The sequence below is a fragment of the Anolis carolinensis genome, chromosome 4, assembly GCF_035594765.1.
Source record: "Anolis carolinensis isolate JA03-04 chromosome 4, rAnoCar3.1.pri, whole genome shotgun sequence".
In the NCBI taxonomy this organism is placed as follows: Eukaryota; Metazoa; Chordata; class Lepidosauria; order Squamata; family Dactyloidae; genus Anolis; species Anolis carolinensis.
The window spans coordinates 187,474,997-187,500,062 of record NC_085844.1 but is presented as its reverse complement, the minus strand read 5'-3'; the positions used below and the strand labels follow the sequence as shown (position 1 = coordinate 187,500,062).

The 25,066-nt window shown below is 42.6% G+C and overlaps 1 protein-coding gene across 3 annotated transcripts in view; it reads left to right on the top strand.

Annotated features, from left to right (window-relative positions):
* Window positions 1–25,066, top strand: part of tie1 (tyrosine kinase with immunoglobulin like and EGF like domains 1) — a 42,144-nt gene that overhangs the window by 10,096 nt on the left and 6,982 nt on the right. For all 3 annotated transcript variants that reach the window (XR_010005440.1, XR_506254.3, XM_008109467.3), the window contains exons 3-20: window positions 746–856; window positions 1,374–1,529; window positions 3,116–3,247; window positions 4,581–4,721; window positions 7,944–8,072; window positions 8,270–8,415; window positions 8,642–8,786; window positions 9,477–9,635; window positions 10,697–10,834; window positions 13,327–13,617; window positions 15,087–15,377; window positions 16,441–16,634; window positions 17,786–17,996; window positions 19,318–19,428; window positions 21,339–21,529; window positions 22,283–22,396; window positions 23,190–23,260; window positions 24,577–24,617. Coding sequence is in view for 1 of the 3 variants with exons in the window: in XM_008109467.3 (XP_008107674.1) it covers window positions 746–856; window positions 1,374–1,529; window positions 3,116–3,247; window positions 4,581–4,721; window positions 7,944–8,072; window positions 8,270–8,415; window positions 8,642–8,786; window positions 9,477–9,635; window positions 10,697–10,834; window positions 13,327–13,617; window positions 15,087–15,377; window positions 16,441–16,634; window positions 17,786–17,996; window positions 19,318–19,428; window positions 21,339–21,529; window positions 22,283–22,396; window positions 23,190–23,260; window positions 24,577–24,617 (2,772 nt within the window). In the remaining 2 variants the exon portion in view is untranslated. The remainder of the gene's footprint in view (window positions 1–745; window positions 857–1,373; window positions 1,530–3,115; window positions 3,248–4,580; window positions 4,722–7,943; window positions 8,073–8,269; window positions 8,416–8,641; window positions 8,787–9,476; window positions 9,636–10,696; window positions 10,835–13,326; window positions 13,618–15,086; window positions 15,378–16,440; window positions 16,635–17,785; window positions 17,997–19,317; window positions 19,429–21,338; window positions 21,530–22,282; window positions 22,397–23,189; window positions 23,261–24,576; window positions 24,618–25,066) is intronic.

The window sequence follows — 25,066 nt, the reverse complement described above, 5'->3', positions numbered from 1 at the left end:
GCCAATCTGTGTAACAGAGGCACTAGGAAACTCCTTTACTCCATTGCAAAGATGAATAACAGGACACCAGTTTGAGGGTACAATGTACATCAAGATAGATGCACACCACTTCTGTTGTGCATCAGTCCCATTACAAGTGGACATTGCCAACTTTGCTAGATTATGACATAACACCAGACTTCTACTGGATATGGACATTATGCAACTGGGCAATTCTAATTCCCACATAAGTAAATCCGTTTGCAAGGATGGAAGTCTCTTACGGGATTCAGGCCCCTTGCTTTAAAACTCTTTCAGTTCTCAAATGTCCATTCAAATAAAGTAGTGAGTTAGGTAATTTAATCAAATAACCAAGGAAAAATAACCAAATATGTGTAGAAAGAGAACTTTATATCTCAGGAGGCCTGTAAAGTCCAGAAGATATTGATCTGGGTGTAGTAGAATAAAGACTTTATTGGAAATCAAGCCTGGAAATTAAAGGTAGCAAAATCTGCCTTCTGTAACCTCCCTAACCCTGTCAATACCCTTTCTAGGAAGGGATGCCTGAAAATGTCCTATATTTTTAGTGGTTTGATGGAATCAGCTGGTTAAAGCATTTTTTATCTCCCCCTGATTGTTTTAAGGTCCAAAATAGTCTTTTAAAAAGAAAGAAGCCATCAATGATTGGAAGGTAATGGCACTCTGGTGAATAAGAAATTGCGGTCTTGTTATCTAACGCATTCCCAATTTGTCTTTGAATCTACAGCCAACCTAATTCCAGAAAAGGTGACACAAACAGTCAGCCTCCACCAAACAGCTGTGCTTGTTGCCAAGATAAAGTACGGGAAGAACGCAGACATCTTGTGGAAAAGGAATGGCAAGTGATCCTCTTCCCCAACTTCATGGGTCTGGTGAGATCTGCCCTTGCTCCAGCTTTTTGGACAGCAAATCCCAGAAAGCCAGAGATATCCTGGGATTTGAAGTCCAAAGAAGTCCTTCCATCTCCTGACACTCCCAATAATGGAATTGCACCTCTCCTGCAATCTTCTGTAAGAGTTTGTGTTCCATTAACAGAGAATGCAGATCAATCAACACAAACCTCTGCTTGGAAAGGTTATTTTTGACTAAAGCTCCACTGGCTGGCTGGGAATTCTGAGAGTTTTAATCAAAACATACATTTTCAGCATTTGCTAAAAGGGAATGCTTTAGGCTTCCTTGATTCCGCACTGTTCTAGCTACTCTTCCATTGGCTAGTTTTAGCCAGTAAGCATCAATCCACAACCCTTCTACTTGCCAGTAGCATCCTTAGGCTGAAATCTTAAGGGGATCTTATAAGTTTGGTTTTTAGCTGTCATGCTTTGCTTTGCTTTCTCTTTTTCTGTCTCCTTCTGCAGGAACCTACCATGATATCATGGACCAGGGTGAGGTGAAGGAGGGTCGGTCCACACTGACCTTGCCGACTGTTCGCATAGGTGACAGTGGGATTTATAGTGCTGCTTTCCTAGGAGACAGCCCCCTGTCAAATGCCTTCTTCAGGCTGATTGTGCGAGGTGAGATGGTTCAGAAGAGCTAAAGCAACCGCTTCAGCCCTCTGGCATGGTTATACTGTGTACCCCAAGCAACTTGCCTTCAGAGATGGCTGGTGAATTTGTATTGATGAGGTGTTCAAATCACTCTAGATTTTACTCTGAACTTCAAGGAGTTATAATCAGTGCTATCTCAATTTTGGTTCAGCACTTTCAACAGCTCCTTTATAGTTCAGAACAAACTCTGGACTAGCCCACTGGCACAAAGCCAACATCCACACCTGCTCTTCATAGAAAATAGGTGGGCAAGTGATATTTCCCCCCGCATTGTCATCAGGCCTGGCCAAAATAGACAATGGTAAGGTCATCTGTGGATGACCACCGTTGCAATCCAAAAAAATTGAGGCACCTGGATCCCAAAGTCAGGCAAACTACTTGTAGTTTTGGTACCTGAATCCAAATTCCTCAGCTACTTTTCATGATTACTAGTAGTAAAAATCCAAATAATTAAGTAACTAGCTATGTCTTTTTTCATGTGACCCCAAATCTGCTGCTTGAGACAACTTCCTCATCACCTTTCTAATAGTAAGGGCCAGCCCTGTGGTACCTGTTCAATATATGCAAATTTTCCCTACACACATACACACACAACACATGTGAAAACCCATGACACACACCATGAGTGAGCTTGCCTTGGGTGTGATGATTCCTGGAAGCTGTCTATGACTGCCTTGGTCATAATGCTATACTGCTGCATGGGTCGCTCTAGACTCCCCTGATCAAGCAACTCTATTGGGAGGTTGCAACATTTCTTGATCTAATACTTGGTGGGGGTTTTTCCTATAAAAAATACCCTAGTGAAATTGTTGTTGTTCTGAACTATATTCTGGCATTTCCTAGTACCAACTGCAACATTTTATTCCCAGCTACAAGTACATTTATTTTAATTCTGTAACATATAAGAATAATATGACTACTTCCTTCTATCTCCCCACCCCCACCCCAAAGTAGAATTATAGTGCTATATTGCATCAGAAAATTAAATTTTATAGAGGAGGGCATTTGCCCTTTGGACTATAAGACAACCCAAGCAAATCATAGTAAAGGTTAAGATTTTTCTCTGACATTAAGTCTAGTCGTGTCTGACTCGGGGGATTGGTGTTAATCTCCATTCCTAAGACAAAAAGCCGGCATTGTCCGTAGACACCTCCAAGGTCATGTGGCTGGCATGACTGCATGTTACCTTCTTGCCAGAGCGGTATCTATTGATCTACTCACATTTGCATGTTTTCGAAATACTGGGTTGGGAGAAGCTGGGGCTAACAGTGGGAGTCATCCCGCTCCCTGGATTTGAACCGAACTTTCGATCAGCAAGTTCAGCAGCTCAGTGGTTTAACCTGCTGTGCCACCATAGCCCAGTAAAAAACTTTGGAAGAACTCTAATGGTGATCCAAAAATTGCTACAAACACCTTCCAAAAGAAAGGAATAAGGGGACATGGAGGTGACATCTATGAAAACATAAGGAGTTATACTTTGAGAATTCATGTTTCTTCAGACTAACCGGAGACAGCTGTCTCTGTCATTCTCTATATCTGACCCTCTTCTCCAGGTTGTGCAGCCAAGAAATGGGGATCCTCTTGTGATAAAGACTGTCCTGACTGCCGGAATGGAGGTGTTTGCCACCATATTGTGGGCGAATGCATCTGTCCACCAGGTTTTATGGGTACCCGCTGTGAGAAAGGTTAGAGAAGAACGATGCAACTGGATTCAGGGTAGTGGGGGGAAGTCTCTTCTCTATAGGCTGAGAGCAGCAGGGATGGAAACCAGCTCCTTCTTTCAGGCCAACTAGCTGGATGCCATATATCCTCTGAGGGCCTCTGAAAAATCAATTAGTGTTCTATACAAAATACATATATGTTGACATGAGCTTAAGGCCAAATGTGACATCAAAGCAAAGGAAAACAAATATATATATATATCAGGCCGAATCAAAAAGAACTGGGATCTGAAATGGGGAAGATTGATAGATAAAGTTAAAGGTTCAAAGCATAGAACACAATATGTATATTAGAGCATCATATACATAATAATGTTAACAATAATAGTACAACTGATGCCAAATTCAGTCAGCTGTAGTGACATACAGTCATAACTTACAGAGTAATAACTTACAGAGTATAAAGATTTATAGACTGCAATCATCCAGATATAAATGCTACACAGAGCAGTTTTCAGTATAGAACATATATCAACATATATCAACAAGACTTCAACTAAATTTTGTTAGCGACACAGTATGTGTATATTCACTCTCTCCAAAATGGTATGTGATAATATGCTGTGAAATTAAATATATCAGTATACAAATCAATTGACTCAAACCTGGCGTGGAGTCAAAACAAATCAAAGTCTCTGTAGTCCTGGAGCAGTTCTTTAGGACTCCTCAGGTTGTAAATGCAGTCAATTAGCCGTAGCTTCAGTTTGTTGACAATACATTCAGTTTGTCAGAGATAAGCTTCCAAATAGGGGAATGGATGTTGCTTAGATGTCGATTCTAAGTAGCTGGCTGTAGGTCAATAAGAGTCGTTTACAGTTCCCAGCCAGGAAGCCCGATCAAATAGATGTTATTTTAGAGTGGCTGGCTGTGAGCCGAAGTAAACCGTTTACTACTGGTTCCCGGGTTTACTCCAGTTTCAGTTAACCCCTCATCTGGTAAGCAGCAATGTTTTTGAATATCTGTATTGTTGGCTCAGCTTCAAGTTTTCTTAAAAAGATAGAAGAAAAATGGTCTAATATAAAATCAATTTGACATAAGTGGGAGATAAAAGTGGAATTAGCAAGTGTAATGTTACTGAGAATATGTGATTGGATGTGTATGTTGAAATGGTGATGGATTTTGTTGTTGTTCCACTAGTATTAACAATAAAAAACATAATAAAAAACAATGTACCATGCCAATTGCTCTGATGCACAATTATGTGGGATCATGAAGGAGCAATGCATGGGTCACTCACTGGTAACTGGATAGCAGAAGTAACAGCAGATCCCTAAACTGGGGTTTTCTTGCCTTGCAGCTTGTAGGGAAGGCATGTTTGGCCGTAACTGCCAGGAGAAGTGCCGTAGTGACCAGGGCTGCAGGGGCCTGGCCTTGTGCTTGCCTGATCCATATGGTTGTTCGTGTGCCCCTGGATGGAGTGGGCTACAATGTGACTCAGGTAGGTCTACCAGTGCCTTCTGTTCTCCAAATCTGCAATGTCTTTGTACACTGGAATAACATGGGAATTGATGATGAGCCCAATTATTGCTGATCCCCACTTTGGTATCCAGCCTCCTCTCTTTTAAAATCCAAATATTATGTTCTGTACCCCTCTGCTGGTTGAGAGTAGTGTTGGAGATTGGGGGCAGTTTCCAATGTATCTAAACATTTGAATCGCCCCAGGCGGTCTGAACCTACTTTAAAAGAACAATATGGAAACATTTTTTTTAACACAAAGCAGTCTATTTCTTCTATTTATCCTCTTCCATGCAGCATAAAAAACAAAACGTTATGAACCTTTGGGATGAAACTGCACCATGAAATTTCCACATCATGGTTTTACAAATAACCATGCCTATTCAGAGCACAGGGAAAACTATTTTTGCGCTGTAACAGCCATCATTTCCTGGTCAGTAGGCCACTAGCCAAACTAGCTGATGTATCCTGTCAGGCCAAACAATTTTTCAAGCTCTGGCTTTTATTTATAAAAGCTCCTTCATTCTTTGTCCTCATAATTTCTTGATGTAGTAAAGTTTCAGGCTGCTTTGAATGATTTTCCTGCTTCTTGGCAGGGGGTTAAACTGGATGGTCCACGAGGTCTCTTCCAACTCAATGATTCTATGATTCTATGAAAAGCAGCCACAGGGAGATACAGAGGTGGTGTGGCAATAATTGGGGTCTGGTTGTAACCCTACTTTTTGATACCATCAATTTACTGCAAGATGATATTTTTACCCTGTCCATTTCACATTGTTGGCAAAGAAAAAGAAAAAAGTAGAAAAATATCTTGAACGTACAATACATTCTTTAGGGAATCTTATAAAACTGCAGCTAATATGCAAACTGAGTCATTGTCTTCCGGTAACAAAGAGAGTTTGGTAAATCCATGAGAGAGAACACAGGGAGCTGGGAACAATAGATAGCATCACAGAAAGTAGATTTCACCAGCCTGTGTTATTTAACTTTTGATGCAAACTAATTATTTTATTGTCCTTTCTGATAAAGTAGACATGGTTTCTGGGAAATCTTCATGGGTGGGGACAAATGAACTGTGCCTCCGTCTCAAATACACACAACTTTGCTTAGTGTTTTCATGCCGCTTTGCTTGCTGTGTTGCGTCTCTTGTCTGGCTAATAGCCAGGAGAGAGTAGCTTCCTCCCTTTGTTTCCTTCGAATTGTTTCCCTCCTGTTTGGCCCCAGCTTGCCAAGAGAAAAATTATCCTTGCATGCAGGAAGTTCCACAGTAAAGAGAATCTTAAAAGAAACCTTTTCCTGTCTCTGCCATTTGATTCTCGCCTTCCCTTTTCCCTAGGCAATCCTCATCCATGTTTCTTTGTGGCGGAGGGAATACTGAAGGAAACCAAGGAAAGTTATTCCCTAGTCCTAAACACATATTTTGGATTGTCCTCCTTAACAGTCAAGTTCTAAACACATATTTTGGATTGTCCTCCTTAACAGTCAAGTCAACTGTGACTTGACTTATAGCAAGGAGGACTTATAGACCTCAAAGTCACTCTATCACCAACAGCTCTGATCAGCTCTTATCCCTTATGGGAAGGGATATGGCTTCCTTGATTAAGTCTAACTATTTGAAATGAGGTCCCCCTTCTTTTCCCACTCCCTTCTTCTAACTTACCAAGCATTATAGTCTTTTCTGATAAGCCATGTCTAATGACATAGTCAAAGTACGACAATCTCAGTTTAGTCAGCTTTATTTCTAGGGAGAGATTATGCTTGATTTGCTCGAAAACCCATTCATTTGCTTTTTTTTTTTTTTTTGGAAATCTTCTCCAATACCATTTTTTTCTTCCTATCATATTTCTTCACTATCCAGCTTTCCAGAAATTGGAAACACAGTGGCATGAACCAGCTTAACTTTACTGTTCAGTGATATATCTTTATACTCCAGGATCATGCCTAGCTGGCTTTCCAAGTCCGATTTTAACTCTGTTTTCTTGACTGCAGTCTCCACTCTAGTTAAAGAAATGGTATTCTCCATAGTAACCTATGGGCTGGTCCATGACGTCACAAAGCGACTGAACAAATAAACAACATCTCCACTCTGATTAATGACTGAGCCAAGAAACATCCTTAGCTATTTCAATGTCTTCATTGTCTATTTCAAAGTTATGTAAATCACATGTGATCATTATTGCTGTTTTCTTAATATTCAGTGGTTACTCTGCTTTTATGCTTTCTTCAGTTGCTTTCAGGTTGCTGACTATTTCTTTTCCTTAACCTTTGGGTGCCACACACATAAATCACAGGGCTTTCTCTGCTGAAGTCAATTCCAAAATTTTCAGTGGTGGGCTTCAATTTATTTCTCTGGTTTCATCCTCACAACTATCTTTGAGCTGTAAGGTCAAATGCAAATGGGTAGCTTAGAGCATTTCATTGATCTCATGAAAATTTTCCTCTTTTTCTTTTCTGAGTGGTTATCACCATTCCTAAATCAAGTCCTGGTTCAAGTGCCACCACACTCACACCATCTTGCAAAGAACAAAATACTCCTGCATCTTTTTGTTATGTATGTTGTCTTTTCTTGATTGAGAGCTCAACAGTTATTTTTCAAGCCACCCCAGCATCCTGCCTTCAACCTCTATCATGATCTCTAATGAAACTGATAAGATCAGGAAAAAATCAGCCAGCTTCATTGATGCATTGTGAAAATTTTGTTTTGTTTATGACAATGTTACTCAAAATGGTAGTCTGCGGAGTGATAAAAGGCTGTGAGTTATCGACTGCTGGTCTGTGGTGAATTTCCAGAAGGAAAGAAACTGTTATAGTCAATGGATACAAATATGATGCCATTCCTGGTACACTGGAAAAACAATAACCTGCCATTCCACCACATCACATAGCTTAAGAACATGTGAAGTCTGTTCACATACTGTTCTATCTGTTAGAACATTTGCATTTCTGCAAGAACAAATTCTTCAGACATATGACCACAGGGTATAGAAACATTAATGGGGTGCCAGTGAAAAAGAGGAAAGTGCATATATAATATCAGTTTTGGAGCCTATTATGGCCTCTCTGTCCAAGGTGGTACTGGAGAAGTTCAGGGGCATTCTTTATTTGAGTCCTAAAGTCTACTCCCATATCATGGCAAGATAGGATGTCCCAATCTCATAGCAGGTATAGATCCTCCTCCCTTCCATTTCTTGTGTTCTTCCTGCAGCCTGTTCCCCCGAGAAGTATGGCCCCAATTGTGCCCTGGAATGTCATTGCGAGAATGGAGGCACTTGTAACCGCTTCAGTGGCTGCATCTGCCCAGCTGGGTGGCACGGACAGCACTGCGAAAAGTCAGGTAAAAGTTCCTTTGGCTGAAAGTGCATTCTAAACATGAAATATATAAAACGTATAAGCCCAGCTTTTTATCCATAGTTCATGCCCTAGCGGTATAAGGGGGGCACCAAGTAAACATCACAGAACATGTCAAACATTTTACTGTACCTTTTCACTACTAAGTAATAACAATTTGCTTTCTTGATGTTCTGTGCTAAGATCGGATACCCCAGCTCATCGATTTGCCTTCTCACTTGGAGTTTAATGTAGGCTCTCAGCCTGTAGTTACTTGCACAGCAACAGGCAACCCACCCCCTGTGCGTGACAGCATTGAATTGCGCAAGGCTGATGGAACAGTGATCATGGTAAAGTACTGTCACACCCTGGGTTAGACCCTATCCTGTTGCCAGACCCCATGTTCCCCTATGCTTTTTGAGCTTATTCAGTACAGTGGGGATACCGCTAACCTGGGTGGTTTTAAAAGGGGAATGCCAATTTCATGGAACCTAAGGTCACTAATGTCCCCTAGTCAAGATGCCTCTGTATCTGATGGTCAGCAGAGGTTGCAGTGTGTTCTTTTCTCCTGTCCAGCCTACAAAAGCCATCATGGAAAAGGATAAGACGACCTGTGAATTTCAAGTTCCACCAGTGAGCCTCTCTGACATGTGTCTCTGGGAATGCCGTGTCTCTACTTCTGGAGGGCAGGATAGTGGCAAGTTCAAGGTCACTGTGAAAGGTGAGCAGACAGTGCAGATGGGGAGATGTCATGCTCAGAGCTACTAGTGCTCTGCGTCTGAGAAATGCAAAACCAGCAGGAAGGCATCTTTCATTGTATGACACTGGATTCCTAAAATGTTGCCATTAAAAGTTTGCAAGTTTTTCTAAGTTGCAGACTTCTTTTAAAAAGGGTTGTTGTGTCTTTTCTGGGCTGTATGGCCATGTTCCAGAAGTATTATCTCCTGACGTTTCGCCCACATCTATGACAGGCATCCTCAGAGGTTGTGAGGTATACCTCACAACTTCTGAGGATGCCTGCCATAGATGTGGGTGAAACGTCAGGAGATAATACTTCTGGAACATGGCCATACAGCCCGGAAAACACACAACAACCCTGTGATCCCGGCATGAAAGCCTTCGACAACACATTCTTTTAAAAAAAGTTCTTCCCATAAGACATTTCACAATAGTTGTCCAGACAACATGAAAGGGGGAAGTAGGTGCTGATTTTCAAGTAAAGCTATCTCAAAGTGGATCAAACAGGGAGAGGATTGTTCCAGATAGATACTATTCAGGAGAAATAATCTATGAGATGTACTTGAGGCAGAGGTGTTTTCATTGCTCACAACACCTTTCTTCTAAGATTAGAGGTAAAATCTGCATGTCCCTTGTCTACTTTCTTCAACACTGATATCGTTTCCTCCCTTAGTGCCTCCTGTGCCACTAAGCCCTCCCACGCTCCTGGCCAAGAAGAGTCGGCAGCTTGTGATATCTCCCGTGGGGCTCATTTCTGGGGATGGGCCCATCATTTCCATCAAGGTTCTCTACAAGCCCCAAACTGGCACTTCTCGTTGGTTACCCATTGTAGGTAAGGGGATTTCTGGGTCTGGATGAAGTTGGTTTTCTGTAACAGGGCTCAGTCTCCAAAAGAGCTTCTTCTATTTATAGGACTCTGTGGAGATTTCTACTGGAATTTGAGCAGGAAGGTAATCCAGGGATATAGGTTTGAAATGGGTGAAAATGGAGCATTGACACACACATCCCAGAATTCTGCCCATTCCTTTGAAATTTCCCTTAAATCCTCAAATTTCTACCATTGTAGTATCTTAAATTTCCATTGAGCATTTAAAGATACAGTTTAGACATCTGAAGAAGGGACAGGCAAAGTTACCAAGGAAATGCAAACACAGCAATTATTAGAGTTAAGTGTCAGTTGTTTTCAGTCTCTCTGCAATTCTAGAAATTTAGAGATGGAGTGAGCATTTCATTTGGAAGACAGAATTCTTATTTAGAGGTAGCACCCTCAGCCCTCCTTCTCCCATTACATTGCTGGATCTCTAAGCAATTCTTCCAGCAGAACCTGTGCCCTGCTATTCCCTAAGTTTTCCAGAGCACCTTTTACAAGGGGAGGGATGCATGGGGAACTCACAGCAACCCAATCATTTGCCTTTCCCCTGCCAGCAGCATACATGGAACACCATTAAGTGCCAATCTGTCAGCTGTGAGATAGATGATTTTTGAATGGTACAGAACGATAACTGGGATGTTGGGCAACAAAATGTTTATTGTACAGGCAACCATGAAGTCATAGGCTTTCTTTGGGCTTTTTCTGCACAGCTGAAAGAAGCATGGGGAATGTGGCTGGTATAACTCGGAAAACTAGTACTGGTATTTAGTATTTATTGCAAGAGGAAGCAAAGTGTAGCTTGCTTGATTTTATTGGACTGACTCTGAGACATCATAACTGATGAGGAGGAGTGGCGGGAGATGCTGAATAGTAACATTGGAAGGGTTGCGTCACTGTGGATCAGTATGGAAAGGCAACAGATATTACAATAGAAGTGTCAGGGGTAGGGGTTACAACAGGAAAAATGTGGGGCCAAGACAGTGGGAGATTCTTGCATTAATGACACATAATCTGATCAACAGTTGGCAATGTCCAGAACATCACCCTGACAAAACTGCTGCCTGTCACTGCTTACCTGGTTAAAGTTCAGCTCACACGCCCTGAAGTTGGAGGAGAAGGTGCACCCGGACCTGTGGCGGTGATGGTAACAGAGTGCCAAGGTCAGTATCTGATGCTTAGTGAGCCCAGTGGGCCTAGATGGGAAATACCCAAAAGGAGAGGGGGGAAGTTCTTCTATGAATGCTGGTATGAGTACTACTTGCTATATATCCGCTAGGATATGATATACTCAAAGGTTTGAGTTTAAGAGCAGCTGCTTCCAGGATGTGGAGAAGGAAATGGAACTATTTATTATGGCTTGGATTCAACCAGGGTTCTTGTCCAGCCATCCTTCCAGACAAAGAAGACATACCCAGAGCTGTAGTTCCTTTGTGCTTCTCATTCTTTGTGTCTCTGGAAGCATAAGCATTTAACATTCAGATGAGCAAGGTCTCTGTAAATGGTGCATATGAAATGGATCTTCACGAATATTTTTATTTTGCTTCCGGAGGTATGAAATACATGGGTCTGCCCTAAGCCAGTAGATGACTTGAAGATATATATTATAACTAGTAATCAAGAAAAGAGGGTTCTATGTTAAACAGGTTGCTAACAACAATTACAATAACAACTATTGTAGCGGAACCTACACTATGTCAAATATTAGGCACTGTGAAAGGCTTGTGTGATTATGTATATAATTGGGGCAGGGAAAGATATATGTGTATGTGTGCAGATAGGGAAGTCCTGTGTCCATGTTTATGTATATATCTCGGCGAGTCATCTTATCCATTGCCAACTGTGTCCCCAAGTATGACCTGCATGTCCCCACCACATCTACAACTGGGTAAAGGTTAAAAAAAATTCTCACAACTAGAATAATTTAAAAAAATCCAGGATCTGATGTAGATTTGTGGCAGGAGTTGTGTAGGCCCTGAGATGTTGGACTTCAGGTCCCAGTGTTCTCTATCATTGTCTGCGTTTATGAAATTGATGCATGTTGAAGTTCAGCAATACCTGGAGAGCCACACAGTTCCGAACCCTGTTCTAGAGTCAACGCATAAAGACCAGCAAAGGCATGAAAAGGCCTGCAATCCTGTATAATAATCAAATTAGAAACAACAACTTTATCCATGCCCTCCAACTGTGCCAAATTGCCAGGGACAGTTCTGATTGTCATCATCCCACTTTTATCTATAACAACAACAACAACAACAACAACAACAACAACAACAACAACAACAACAACTTTATTCTTATATCCTGCCCCATCTCCCCGAAGGGACTCAGGGCGGCTTATATGGGGACCACACCCTAAAAACAACAGTGATCCATAGCATAATGATCCATATCTCACTTTTTCCAGATGCCTTTTCTCTCCTACTTCTACTTTCTTCTCTCTTTGTCATCAGCTTACTTCATTTGCTACAAACACATGTAATTAAAATTATAGAAGTAGTTTGCACTCAATTAAATCAGTGAGAGGGGAAAAGAAAAAAATGGCAGAGTCTTCTCCTTTCAAATAGGTTCAGGCAAAACCAAACTTTTGCTGACTGTTCTAGTTTGTGAGTTCTTCCACATCAACGACTTTTGCCATCTTGACCACACTCTGATGATACTTGGCCATGTGGCTCAGGGTTCATTTCTGAAATGCTGGAGAGCATGTTTGTCTTGACTTAAAGCTGCCCAGTTTTGAATATACTTTGAGTTAATTTTTATAATATAAAATTCTGCTGCTGTCACTGGCTCTCTATGTATTTCTAAGAAGGAAGAGATACAGAGATATGTGTGTGGGGGTGAAAAATGAAGATACAGGCAGTCCCCAATTGCAAACCAGATAGATTTTGTAGGTTTGTTTGTTCCTAAAGTAAATTTCTATGTAAGTTAGAACAGGTGAATTTTTTAAAGTGTAACTCTAGCCATTTTAGCATAGGAAACAATTAACACCCATGTAATGGTTATTTTGTTGTCTGTGTCCCTGTTTCGGAAATTTCAGCTCACTCTCTGTTGCTGTGAAAATTGAATTTTGAAATTTTTGAGTTCTCATGGAAACAAGGATTGGTTATAAAGTTTTAGTAGAGACACCCTTTCCCCATGATAACTCTTCCAGGAGTGAATTTCCCTTCCTAGGGGTAGACTTCCTCTCACTTCCTGTTGTCTAGGAGTCGGATGAAGGTTGGGTGTTTGTAACTCGGGGACTGCCTGTATTCCCCCCATAAGAATGATGCCCCCCTTCCCCAAAAATGAGACCTTCAAAATGCATGACGTAACATAGAATGAGACACTGAAAATCATTCATACCATGGTGTGTGTGAATTCCCTTGTTAACTTTACCTCCCCTTCTGCCCTTTCTGGATACCGAAAGTGTATTTCTAAATGGTCAACTGAAGCTATGGCAGTGCTAGACTAAAAGAAAACTTCAAAGGAACTCTTATTTGGGAGGCAAGGAAAGGGCAGAACTTACTAACCTGTCCCTTTTGCTAGTAATGGTAGTTGTGTGTTGTACTGATCACTCATGGCTCTGGCTCTGAAGAAAAAGAGCCCTGAAACTTCTTGCTCCCAGGTGCTGTTAACAATCAGTCTAATGAGTTTTTGATTTCTCTGTTCCACACAGAGCCAACAGCCAAGCCTGTGATTGAAAATATATTTTTTGAAGGGAGCCAGAATCTGTGTGCAAACTGGAACTTGCCCAAGAGTGACACTGTGGGCTCTGGGTTCCTTGTCCAGCTCTATGACCCAGCCAAAGAGCTTGTGCATCGGGAGAACATTACTTCTATGACCGTGCAGTCTGCCTGTATCCCAAATCTTAAATTCAACAAGGAGTATAGCCTGGAAGTGCTAGTTTATCATTGTGCCAGCCTGGGACCACCATCTGATCCCTACAAGGTCAAGATCAACAGCAAAGGTGCGAAATAGGATATAACATTATCATCTCAGATGGGATTGAGTGGTATAGGTTGGGGTTTTTTTTGTCAGAGATGTTCTAAATCAGGTGGACAAACTAAGACCCGGGGCCCCTTGTGGAGTGAGCACGCCCGTCCTTGTGCAGAGAGGACGGTCCGAAGAAGGCACGCAGCAACTGCGAGCCCTCTGGCGCGCTCTCGGCAGTCGCCTATCTCACCCTCCTCCTGGCATAATGCTGAGAGGACAGCCCAAAGATTGGGGGAGGAGGCTCAGGGAGGAAGATCGGGGCAGTCATCGCATGTCTCGTTTTCTCCTGGCATAAGAATGGGGCTGCTCGCCCCATCCTTATGCCAGGAAGGCAACCTGAGGATGGCCTGGGCCCTGCCCTGCCCCCTCTTTGCCCTACCCTTTTACACGCCCTCTCCCTCCCACCCAGCACGTGCCCAGCCCAGCTCTCTCGTTCAGGCCCACAATGTGGCCCCAAGGTAAAAAAGCTTGTCTATGCCTGTTCTAAATGGACCAGGGCTCTGCAGTGCTGCGTCAATCTCTGATTGGCCCACTGTGGTGTGATTGATGGTCTCAAACATGTAAATCGCTTTCCTGCTGTGTAATGTTAAATATTATTTGTTCTAACATTGCTGTGTAGTACTGCTGAATTTCAAAGGCCAAGCAGTCAGGACCATCCCCATAACAATACGCACAAAACAGAATCCAAAAATGTCAGCAAAATATTTTAGCTGTTTTTATCTCTACTTGGAGTCATTTGAAGACTGCTTCTTGACATGTCTGCATTACAATAGGGAAAATGCATAACAATATATTATTACTGGGAAAATCTATTGCCCTCACCTGCAATTACAAAGATTGCAAGTGAGCTCAGAGTGCACAGTAAAACCCCAGGGCATGAATCAAATAGTCTTGGTTACTAGGGACACTGAATTAATCTGTCATCATCCTGAGGCTTTACTATCCATTTTGAGTATTGACTCTGTGAGCTCCCAATGAAGATGATCAATATATGTTCACAGGTAGGAAGCCAAGTACCATCTTTGGGTCATTCACCGTCAGCTAATCATTGTTTTTTCCATCACCATGGCAATTAGGGCCAAGATATTTGGTTGCTTGAGGAAAAAAGAACAAATGACATCACAGCCACCCCAAAGGCACAGTGCATAGCTTCTGATGGCAATCAAGTTATTTTAGCACAAGAGGCAGGAAATTCTCACATATATCCCTACCTATCCATGATAGTGAAATAAATAATAGCGTAAATAACAATTTGCTTCCCTTCCATATCTGCTGCCTAATGCAGCTGCCTTGCTCCTCAGCCCTGATCAATGATTTCTCAAACTGACTGTCCCATGCTTCAGAGGTTCCAGGTGCCCTCTATTCATGTATACAGCCTGGCTTATGTTCCATATGGAGACAACAGAGCTGATAACTGTGCCACATTTTCCCCTTCCTTCCCAGGCCCTTCTTCCCCATTGTCTCTTGCAGTGGAACGCCTCACTGACAGCAGTGTCAAGCTCACATGGCTGCCCCCCGAATACCCCAATGGTGGCATCAACAAGTACATTGTAGAGGTGCAACAGCTGGGGGGGACCACCGAACCACAATGGGTGGATACAGAAAATGGCTGGGATACATCCAAGGTCATAATGGGGCTCAACAGCAGCATATTGTATCAGTTCCGAGTGCGAGCCAAGTCTTACGTACCAGGAGAGTGGAGCACACCTGTGAGATCTGAGAACTTGGGTGATGGTGAGTGGACAAATAGGTTTGTTGTTGTTTATTCATTCAGTCATTTCCGACTTTTCGTGACCTCATGGACCAGTCCACGCCAGAGCTTCCTGTTGGCTGTCGCCACCCCCAGTTCCTTAAACGTCAAACCAGTCACTTCAAGGATACCATCCATCCATCTTGCCCTTAGTCGGCTTCTCTTCCTTTTTCCTTCCATTTTCCATTTCCCCCAATGGGTTAGTTGGCTAGTTTACCCCAGATATATCCACACTGTACAGTTTACAGTACTCTGATCCCATTTTTAATTGCCATGTCTCCGTCCCCCAGAATCATGGATTTTGTAGCGTGATATAATTCAATTGAGGGCACTTTCCCAAACTAAAAACCAGAGGATTCCAAACACTGGAACTATGACAGCTAAAGAGCGCTTAAGTACTGTAATTTTCAATGCAGATACACCACCGGTGGGTTGGGGACTGAGCTACAAATGGACAGAAGTGAGCCATGCGTGCCTACAGCAAATCTCAGATGCACACAATTTGAGCCAGGCAGGATATAATGACAACCGTTTCCCAGCAAATTGTATCTCAACACCAAGTACTATCTCCTATCTGGGCGACAGAATAGTTCAAAAGCCCCCTGATGGCAAGTGCTTCTCTGCCAGATAATTGGCTCTTAGCGCAGCCAGTTCAAAATCATTCCAGAATGATTCTGTCTGTCATCTAACAAAATTATTAATGGTAGTTCCTGAAGAAGTAACTTAAGAATAAAAACTTAAAATAATAATATTTTCCCACCATGAAAGAAAGACAATCAGAGGGCTAGACATTCATGATATTGTTATCTGGACCATCCCTCCCTAAAAATTTTAAGAATGAGGCGAGGCAAGACACACTCTGACTCATTTCTGAAACCATCCCTAAGTCCTTAGAAGGTTATGAGCTTGCCAGTGTATCTTTCACCATGGAACCAGGGAAGTATTCCTTCTCTCTCACCTTCTTTTTCTATCCCTCAATCTCTCTCCCCCTCCTCCCTTGCTCCCCTCCTTTCCCACTTCCTTTCCCCTTTGCCTTCTCCCTAACAGGAGCACTGAGCCAAGAACCCACCCTCGGGAGCAGAAATCCGTCTCCTTCCAACATGGATAAGCAGCTGCTGTTGGCAATTGTCGGCTCCGTCTCTGTCACCTGCCTGACCATCTTGTTTGCCCTTCTGGCTCTTTTCCTGATCAAGAAAAACTTCTTCCACCGACGTCGGACATTCACCTACCAGTCAGGCTCTGTGAGTGATGTTGCCTCTGAGCAAACCACCACCTCTGCTTCACCTCTCCTCTTAGCTTTCAACTACTAGAAGTTAATGTCACCATGCCTGTTTGGTGCATAGGAGCCCCTGATGGCACAGCAGGTTAAACCACTGAGCTGCTGGTCAGCAGTTTGAATCTAGGGAGTGGGGTGAGCTCCCGCTGTTAGCCCCAGCTTCTGCCAACCTAGCAGTTCGAAAACATGCAAATGTGAATAGATCAATAGATATCTCTCCGGCGGGAAGGTAATGGCATGCCATGCAGTCATGCCATCCACATGACCTTGGAGGTGTCTATGGACAAAAGGGGCTCTTCGGCTTAGAAATGGAGATGAGCACCAACCCCAGAGTTGGACACGACTACACTTAATGTCAGGGGAAAACCTTTAGCTTTACCTTACCTGTTTGGTGCATACCCTCCAAATGCTGCAATTTGGCAGGAATATTTCTGATTAAACCTTTGCCATTCCACTTTTCAGCTGCTTTTAAAAGTTCCAGTTTCTCTCTCTTCTTCCCATTTTCTTCCCCATTTATCCTCAGCTTATCTCAGTTGCTGCAAATTAAATTCAAAGTAAAAAAGTAGTTTGCACTCAGCAAGAAGGAAGGAAGCGGGTAGAATCTTGCTTTTCCCAGTAGGCTCAGGCAAAAATAAACTTCTGCAGCCTTTCCTAGCCAGAGTGTTCTTTCTCATTAATAATGTTTGCCACTTTGACCACGCTTTGTTTCTTGGTCACTAGTATCCTGTTTTTATCTGTAAAATATTTTATTTATTTATTGCATTTATATATCGCTTTTCTCTCCCCTGAGGGGACTCAAAGCGGTTCACAGCATAATCAATGGCAAAATGCAATGCCTCACATGGATAAAACATCACATATCAAATAGACAACATATGAAAATAGATTAATACCATTAAAACTATAACAACAATCACAGACGCAACGAAAAATCTTTAGAGCTTGCATCGATCTCGGAGTGTCTTCCATTACTTCCATATTTCCATATTTCTGTCATTCACTGAACGCCTGCTTGAATAACCAAGTCTTAAGTTGTTTCCTAAACATATATTGGAGGATATGTTAGTTTGTAATGCACATACCATCTGCCCTCTCCACCAACTCTCACTCTCTCAGGGAGAAGAGACCATCCTGCAGTTCAACTCCGGCACACTGACCCTGACCCGCCGACCCAAGCCACAGCCTGAGCCTCTCAGCTACCCCATCCTGGAGTGGGAAGACATCAAGTTTGAGGACATGATAGGAGAAGGCAACTTCGGACAAGTCATCCGAGCTATGATCAAGAAAGATGGTCTGAGAATGAATGCTGCCATCAAGATGCTGAAAGGTGAGACATTCTCATCTAAATCTTGATCAAGCAGTTCAAAATCTTTAAAGCCAGAAGTGTTGTAGAACTACTACAACTCAGCTTTCATCATCATCGGCTATTCCAACTGAGGCTTCTGGGAGCTGAAATCCAACATTTCAGGACTCAAGTTTGGGAACCTTGACCAGTGTAACTCTGAGGCCATTCCCAAACTGGGGTGCAGGGAGGAAAATTAGACAGGGCCAGGGCGCAAGAGGCAAGATTTGTTCATAGGGGCTTTTTCTTCTCTTCCTCTGAGGCCAAGAGGGCATGACTCAGAACAGATCTTGCAAAAAAATCACAGTGATAGGTTCACCTTAGAGTTATAAGTCAGGAATGATATCCAGGGAATCATCTAGCCCAACCTACAGGTCTGAAGCAGAAAATTATATACCTTTGTTAAGATAAGAGATCCCTTTGTATTACAATAGAAACCAGTAACTATCAGCTTGGCTCAGTATTTTCAACTCAGATTAATAGTAACTTTCAGACTGGGGTTTCTTCCGTCCCCCAGCCAAAATTGCCATGTGATGGGCCCAGGATATTTTACATGCAACGTGTGCCTTATCACTGAGAAAAACCTTTTCTCAAAAATAGTTTGTGGTTGTTTCACCCATTATCTTTGCTATAGATACATACAAGTAACACCTTTTTGTGTACCTGCAGAACAGTCATTTGTGTTCATAACAATGTTTGTCTCTAATCGCATACAGCATAGATCATAGAATCATAGAATCACAGAATAGTAGAGTTGGAAGAGACCTCATGGGCCATCCAGTCCAACCCCCTGCCAAGAAGCAGGAAATCGCATTCAAAGCACCCCCGGCAGATGGCCATCCAGCCTCTGCTTAAAAGCCTCCAAAGAAGGAGCCTCCACCACAGCCCGGGGAAGAGAGTTCCACTGCCGGACAGCCCTCACAGTGAGGAAGTTCTTCCTGATGTTCAGGTGGAATCTCCTTTCCTGTAGTTTGAAGTCATTGTTCCGTGTCCTAGTGTGCAGGGCAGCAGAAAACAAGCTTGCTCCCTCCTCCCTATGACCTCCCCTCACATATTTGTACATGGCTATCATGTCTCCTCTTAGTCTTCTCTTCTGCAGGTTAAACATGCCCAGTTCTTTAAGCCTCTCCTCATAGGACTTGTTCATGCAAGAAACATGTATGTGAGCCATATGCCTGAATTCAGGGATTGATTACAAACTCCTATCTCATGTTTGATGAGCATGGGTTTCTCTCTTGGACTCCTCCCCTTTGAACACTTCCATCAAACTCAATGCTAAGATGTGACATCTGCATCTGTGTTTCAGAATTTGCCTCTGAGAATGACCACCGGGACTTTGCTGGAGAGCTGGAAGTGCTCTGTAAGCTGGGCCACCATCCCAATATCATCAACCTGCTGGGAGCCTGTGAGAACAAGGGTGAGTGGCTTTGGTACATGGTAATCCATAAGAGGAGTCCCTGATGGTGCAGCGGGTTAAACCCCTGAGCTGCTGAACTTGCTGACCGAAAGGTCAGGGGTTCAAATCCAGGGAGTGGGGTGAGCTCCTGCTGTTAGGTCCAGCTTCTATCAACCTAGCAATTCGAAACCTTGCAAATATGAGTAGATCCATAGGTCCTGCTCTGGCAGGAAGGTAACAGCACTCCATGCAGTCATGCCAGCCACATCACCTTGGAGGTTTCTATGGATAACATCGGCTCTTCAGTTTAGAAATGGAGATAAGCACCAACCCCCAGAGTCGGACACGACTAGATTTAATGTCAGGAGAAAATCTTTACCTTTACCTTAATACAATAATAATAATAATAATAATAATAATAATAATAATAATAATAATAATAATAAACTTTATTTATATCCCACCCCCTCTCCAAACATAACTCGGGGTGTCTTACAAGAAGTAAAAACACAGTGCAAAACACAGAATTACAACATGATACAAAAACAATAATATCAAAAACCTAACAGAAAATAAACTGCAATATAAAAACCAAAGCAATAATTAGGCATAATACATAACGATAATCCATCCCTCATCATTATGACTCTTTCTTCATCACTACTTCCCCAACCCAAACATTATGCTTCTGGCTCCAAAGCAACTGCCACAGTACTGGCACCACCTAGTGACATAAGTGACCTAAAACATTGCACTTCAGAAAGCCTCTTCTGGTACTCTTCCATATTAGTCTTTAAAAAGCTTGAATTCTTTTGGGCTTTGCCAGCTGTTGTTGTTGTTGTTGTTGTTGTTGTTGTTGTTGTTATTATTATTATTATTATTTCGCTCTGTGGCACCATTCATTCCAAGGACGAGAGAACACAGGTTAGTAAGACAACTCAGTGATTCAAAAGACATGTTTTCCATTTGTTTGTAGTAATTTCTTGGATATACACTAGGACTCTTCTAATTTTTTTTAAGTGAGGAGGGGGTGCTGTGGTTTAAAGAACACATTTCTTCACAAAAGACACTGGCAGGCAGTGGGGAGGAAGAGGTTACTGTCAGAGTATTTGCAGCACAGCAGTAGTTGGAACGAAGAGACACTCAGAGACATTGGTAAAACTATTTACAAAGTTTTACTGTATGCAGCAATAATCAACACAAACAGACTTGCAGACGACAGATGAACACAGGACTGCTCTGTTCTCCAACAGAACTTGACTCAAACTCTAGGCAGACAGAACTCAACTGAACTGATGCAATCGTTATGCACAAAAACTTGTCTCTGGATACTCCCTATTTCCAGCCACACATCCAGGTCATCATAGCTTCTTGGCAATTAACTCTTTCCACATTATAGTACATTCTGAATGATGCAATCAGTTGCAATACAAGCATGGCACAAATTACATTTAAACACTATCAATACACAAATCCCACATTAACAGTTACTGTGGTACTGGAGGAATCCTGTTCAGCCCTTTGACTATCGGTCTGTTTGCTCTTTTAGAGTTCTGTGTTTTTCTACCTTCATCCTCCTCAGGACAGTTTATAAAGAACGAGCATCTTGTGCCTTATCTCACCACGGTTTGGAAAATACTCTCCTATTGGGAACAACAGGTCCAGACTCCACCAACTATGTTTAGAAGGGTTGTTGTGAGTTTTCCAGGCTGTATGGCCATGTTCCAGAAGCATTCTCTCCTGACATTTCACCCACATCTAAGGCTGGCATCCTCAGAGGTTCTATATGTTTAGAAGTTCTACTTATCATCACTTTAAAACAGACTGTTCTCATAAGCCTGCTATCTTTCTCTGTCCAACTTCTAATAATGGCAACTCAATGTTATCTATGGCTTTGGGCCCACCAAATAGATTTTCCCCTTTTGTTCCAGGATACCTGTATATTGCTATTGAATATGCACCTTATGGGAACTTGCTAGACTTCCTTCGCAAGAGCAGAGTCCTGGAGACAGATCCTGCCTTTGCCAGAGAGCATGGAACAGCTTCAACCCTCACATCCCAACAGCTCTTGCAGTTTGCATCTGATGTGGCCAAAGGCATGCAGTACTTAAGTGAAAAACAGGTTTGTGCCCATCCAGCGATGCATTGCCCACCGGGCTGGATTCTAATGGACCAGCTCTTCAATGGGGATCATCAAGGAAAGCCTCAGAGGTTATCAGTAATCTATTTCATGAGCATGAATTTACAGATCTGTTGTAGTTCTAGGGATTGATTTCCCATATCTGCAATAGCAGAAGTACATTTGGGATGAAGGAGATATGGAAAGAGATCAGGCTGATTGGATTTCAGTGTGAGTCTGCAGAAAAACAGACTAATGTGGAAACTATTCATGGGATGAAATATAGGGTAGGATTTGTTGGTGGTGATAGAGATAAAATTCTATTTATGCTCAAGATACTTGTGGTTGCATGGGTAACGTGTGGGTAATAATTACCAGATTGTCCTTTATCTGTGCAGCCTTTGTGATCTTCCTTGCAAACTAGACTGATACTGCTGAGGTTGCTTGTATCTTTTCACCTCATAATCCTCCAAGGAGGACATCTTTGCTTTGCTCCAAGGAATAGGTTAAGCATGGATCAGCAGTCATTTAAATTTTGTTAGAATTAAATCTATCATAACTTTCTGTCTCATGTACTTGGGTTCATAAATATTAATATTCCTTATTTTAAAAAAGCAGGCTTGGTGTGATTGCTTTTCAGGAAAACAGGCATGCCAGAGAATTGGTTGAATGCATAATATAAATATGTTTCTCTGTAAAAAAAATAGCATTCTTAATTAAGAAAGGAGACTCAGTGTGATTATCTTTCCCATCTAGTTTATCCACAGAGACTTGGCTGCCAGAAACATCCTGGTGGGGGAAAACCTGACTTCCAAAATTGCTGACTTTGGCTTATCCCGGGGGGAGGAAGTTTACGTGAAGAAGACGATGGTGAGTCTAGATATAGGAGCACTGCAGAATGTAATTGGCACTTTATAGTTCAGAGGAAGGAACCGGAAGAACCACCTCTGAATATTTCTTGCCTAAGAAAGGAATATCAAACCCCTTTGAAATTCAGGGAGTTGCCATAAGTTGCAAAGTGACTTGAAAGGCACACAGAGAGAAGAACACCATTCTAAGAGACCCCTGCCACTAATCCCAATTGCTTAGGCTTCTCTTCTGTTCTGGGAAGAACATTCACAGAATCATAGAATTGGAAGAGACCTCGTGGGTCATCTAGTCCAACCTTCTGCCAAAAAGCAGGAAAATCACATTCAAAGCACTTCCGACAGATGGCCATCCAGCCTCTGCTTAAAAGCCTCCAAAGAAGGAGCCTCCACCACAGTCCGGGGCAGAGAGTTCCACTGTTGAACAGCTCTCACAGTGAGGAAGTTCTTCCTAATGTTCAGATGGAATCTCCCTTCCTGTAGTTTGAAGCTTTTGTTCTGCATCCTAGTCTCAGAGCAGCAGAAAACAAGCTTGCTCCCTCCTCCCTATGACTTCCCCTCACACATTTATACATGGCCATCATGTCTCCTCTCAGCCTTCTCTTCTGCAGGCTAAACATGCCCAGCTCTTTAAGTCACTCCTCATATGGCTTATTAACATTTCCCTTAAATTGTGGTGCCCAGAATTGGACACAGTATTCCAGATGTGGTCTGAACTTTAAAGATTCCTTTATCTTCTTTCCTTCTCCTCATCTAAAATGTGGATTCTGCTTCCACAATCCTGCTTCTTTTTGTAGGGACGCTTGCCAGTTCGTTGGATGGCCATCGAATCCTTGAATTACAGCGTATACACAACCAAAAGTGATGTGTGAGTTATTTATATTTAATAAATATTGTGGGTCGGGGAACAAGGGCCATTAGAGATTGAAGTATGGTTTGCAAGGTTTTCAATGGCCATATTGTCGGTGAAGCTTCCAAACCCTAATTCCTTGCTCCTTTTTCTGGTTAGCAGAAGTAGAAAATGTCAAAATAAAAAAATGCCCACAGGGAAAAAAATGTTCAGATGATTAATTTTTCTGCTCTTTGCCCACTGAATCAATCCTTTAAATTAAAATGCAGTGCAACACAGGGCATATATTCCAAAACTCCACCTGGATGCTTGAAACTATTGATAATATCGAACCCTACATTTTGACTATACCCAGGTTAGAAATACAGTAGAACCCCGGTAGTCCGAGTTAAACGGGCGGACCTCAGCTCGGTCAACCCGGATCACTCGGATTACCAGGCTTCCTCTCAGTTCGCCCATGGTTTGGATCCAGAGGAGCTGCAAGCGCCCCCGAATCCAGGCTGCGTCCGAACGGAGGGGAGGCCTCTCTCTTGGGACGCAGATTGGATCGGGAGGAGCTGCAAGCTCCTCCGAATCCAGCCTGCGTCCCAACCGAGGGGAGGCATCTCCGTTGGGACGCAGGCTGGATCGGGAGGAGCTGCAAGCTCCTCTGGATCCAGCCTGCGTCCCAACGGAGAGGCCACCTGCCCACCCGTGCCTCAGCTCCTTCGTCACGCCAGGGGCCAGCAGCACTGGCACCCAGCTTGGCGAAGGAGCCAGCCGTGCGTGTTGCTAGGTAGTTAGCAAGCTACCTAGCAACACGCAGGGGGTGCTCGCCCCTTGGGAGGTGCCCCCTGCATGTTGCTAGGTGGCTTGCTATCTACCTAGCACACACAGGGCCTTTGCGGCCCTCCCCGTTCACCCGCTCGGATTACACGGAGGCTCGGACGACCGGGCCCGGATGACCGGGGTTTTACTGTATACCATACAATTGCACTGGAGAACCTAGAGAGGTCCACAAACACTTTTGCAAGGGATATTTTGCGAAACCAAGTGAAACCAAGGATATTGGATGCATGGATAAGGAAATCACACTGTACAATTCAATGCTGCAAAACAAAACAGGCCAAATCAAAAACAAGAAAATGAACAGTGTTTGTTTTGAGTATTGAAGGAAATGTGAAATAATTTGCAGTTCATAAACAGAGCCTAATGACTTGAATGTTTCCCTTTTTGTTTTGTACTGGAGTAAACAGTCCAGAACCAAAATAGCCTCAAAAATCATCATGGTCAATAGCAGAGTTAAGTGTGCTGGTGGACCTCAGCCCACATCCTAATTTATCTTTCTGTTGCAGGTGGTCGTTTGGGGTCCTCTTGTGGGAAATTGTTAGCTTGGGTGAGTTACTAGCTATCTAACGGGAACAGCCTGACCTTGTTGTCCACATTGCCTTTCATTACTCTGCATCCCATTAGGGCCCCAAACTGCTCTGTACAATTTGTTCTCATTTATACCACATCCTGTGTCATATGCCAACAGCACCCAAGATTTAAATGTAATTGCTAGCCCAAACTAGAATAGTTATTGAAGTAACTGAATGTACATAAATATTAATTTATCATTCAATAATTGAGTGAGACTAGCAATCAGATGTACCGTATATACTTGAGTATAAGCCGACCCGAATATAAGCCGAGGCACCTCATTTTACCACAAAGAACTGGGATAACTTATTGACTCAAGTATAAGCCGAGGGTGGGAAATGTAGCAGCTATGGGTAAATTTCAAAATAAAAATAAATACCAATAAAATTTCATTAATCGAGGCATCAGTAGGTTAAATGTTTT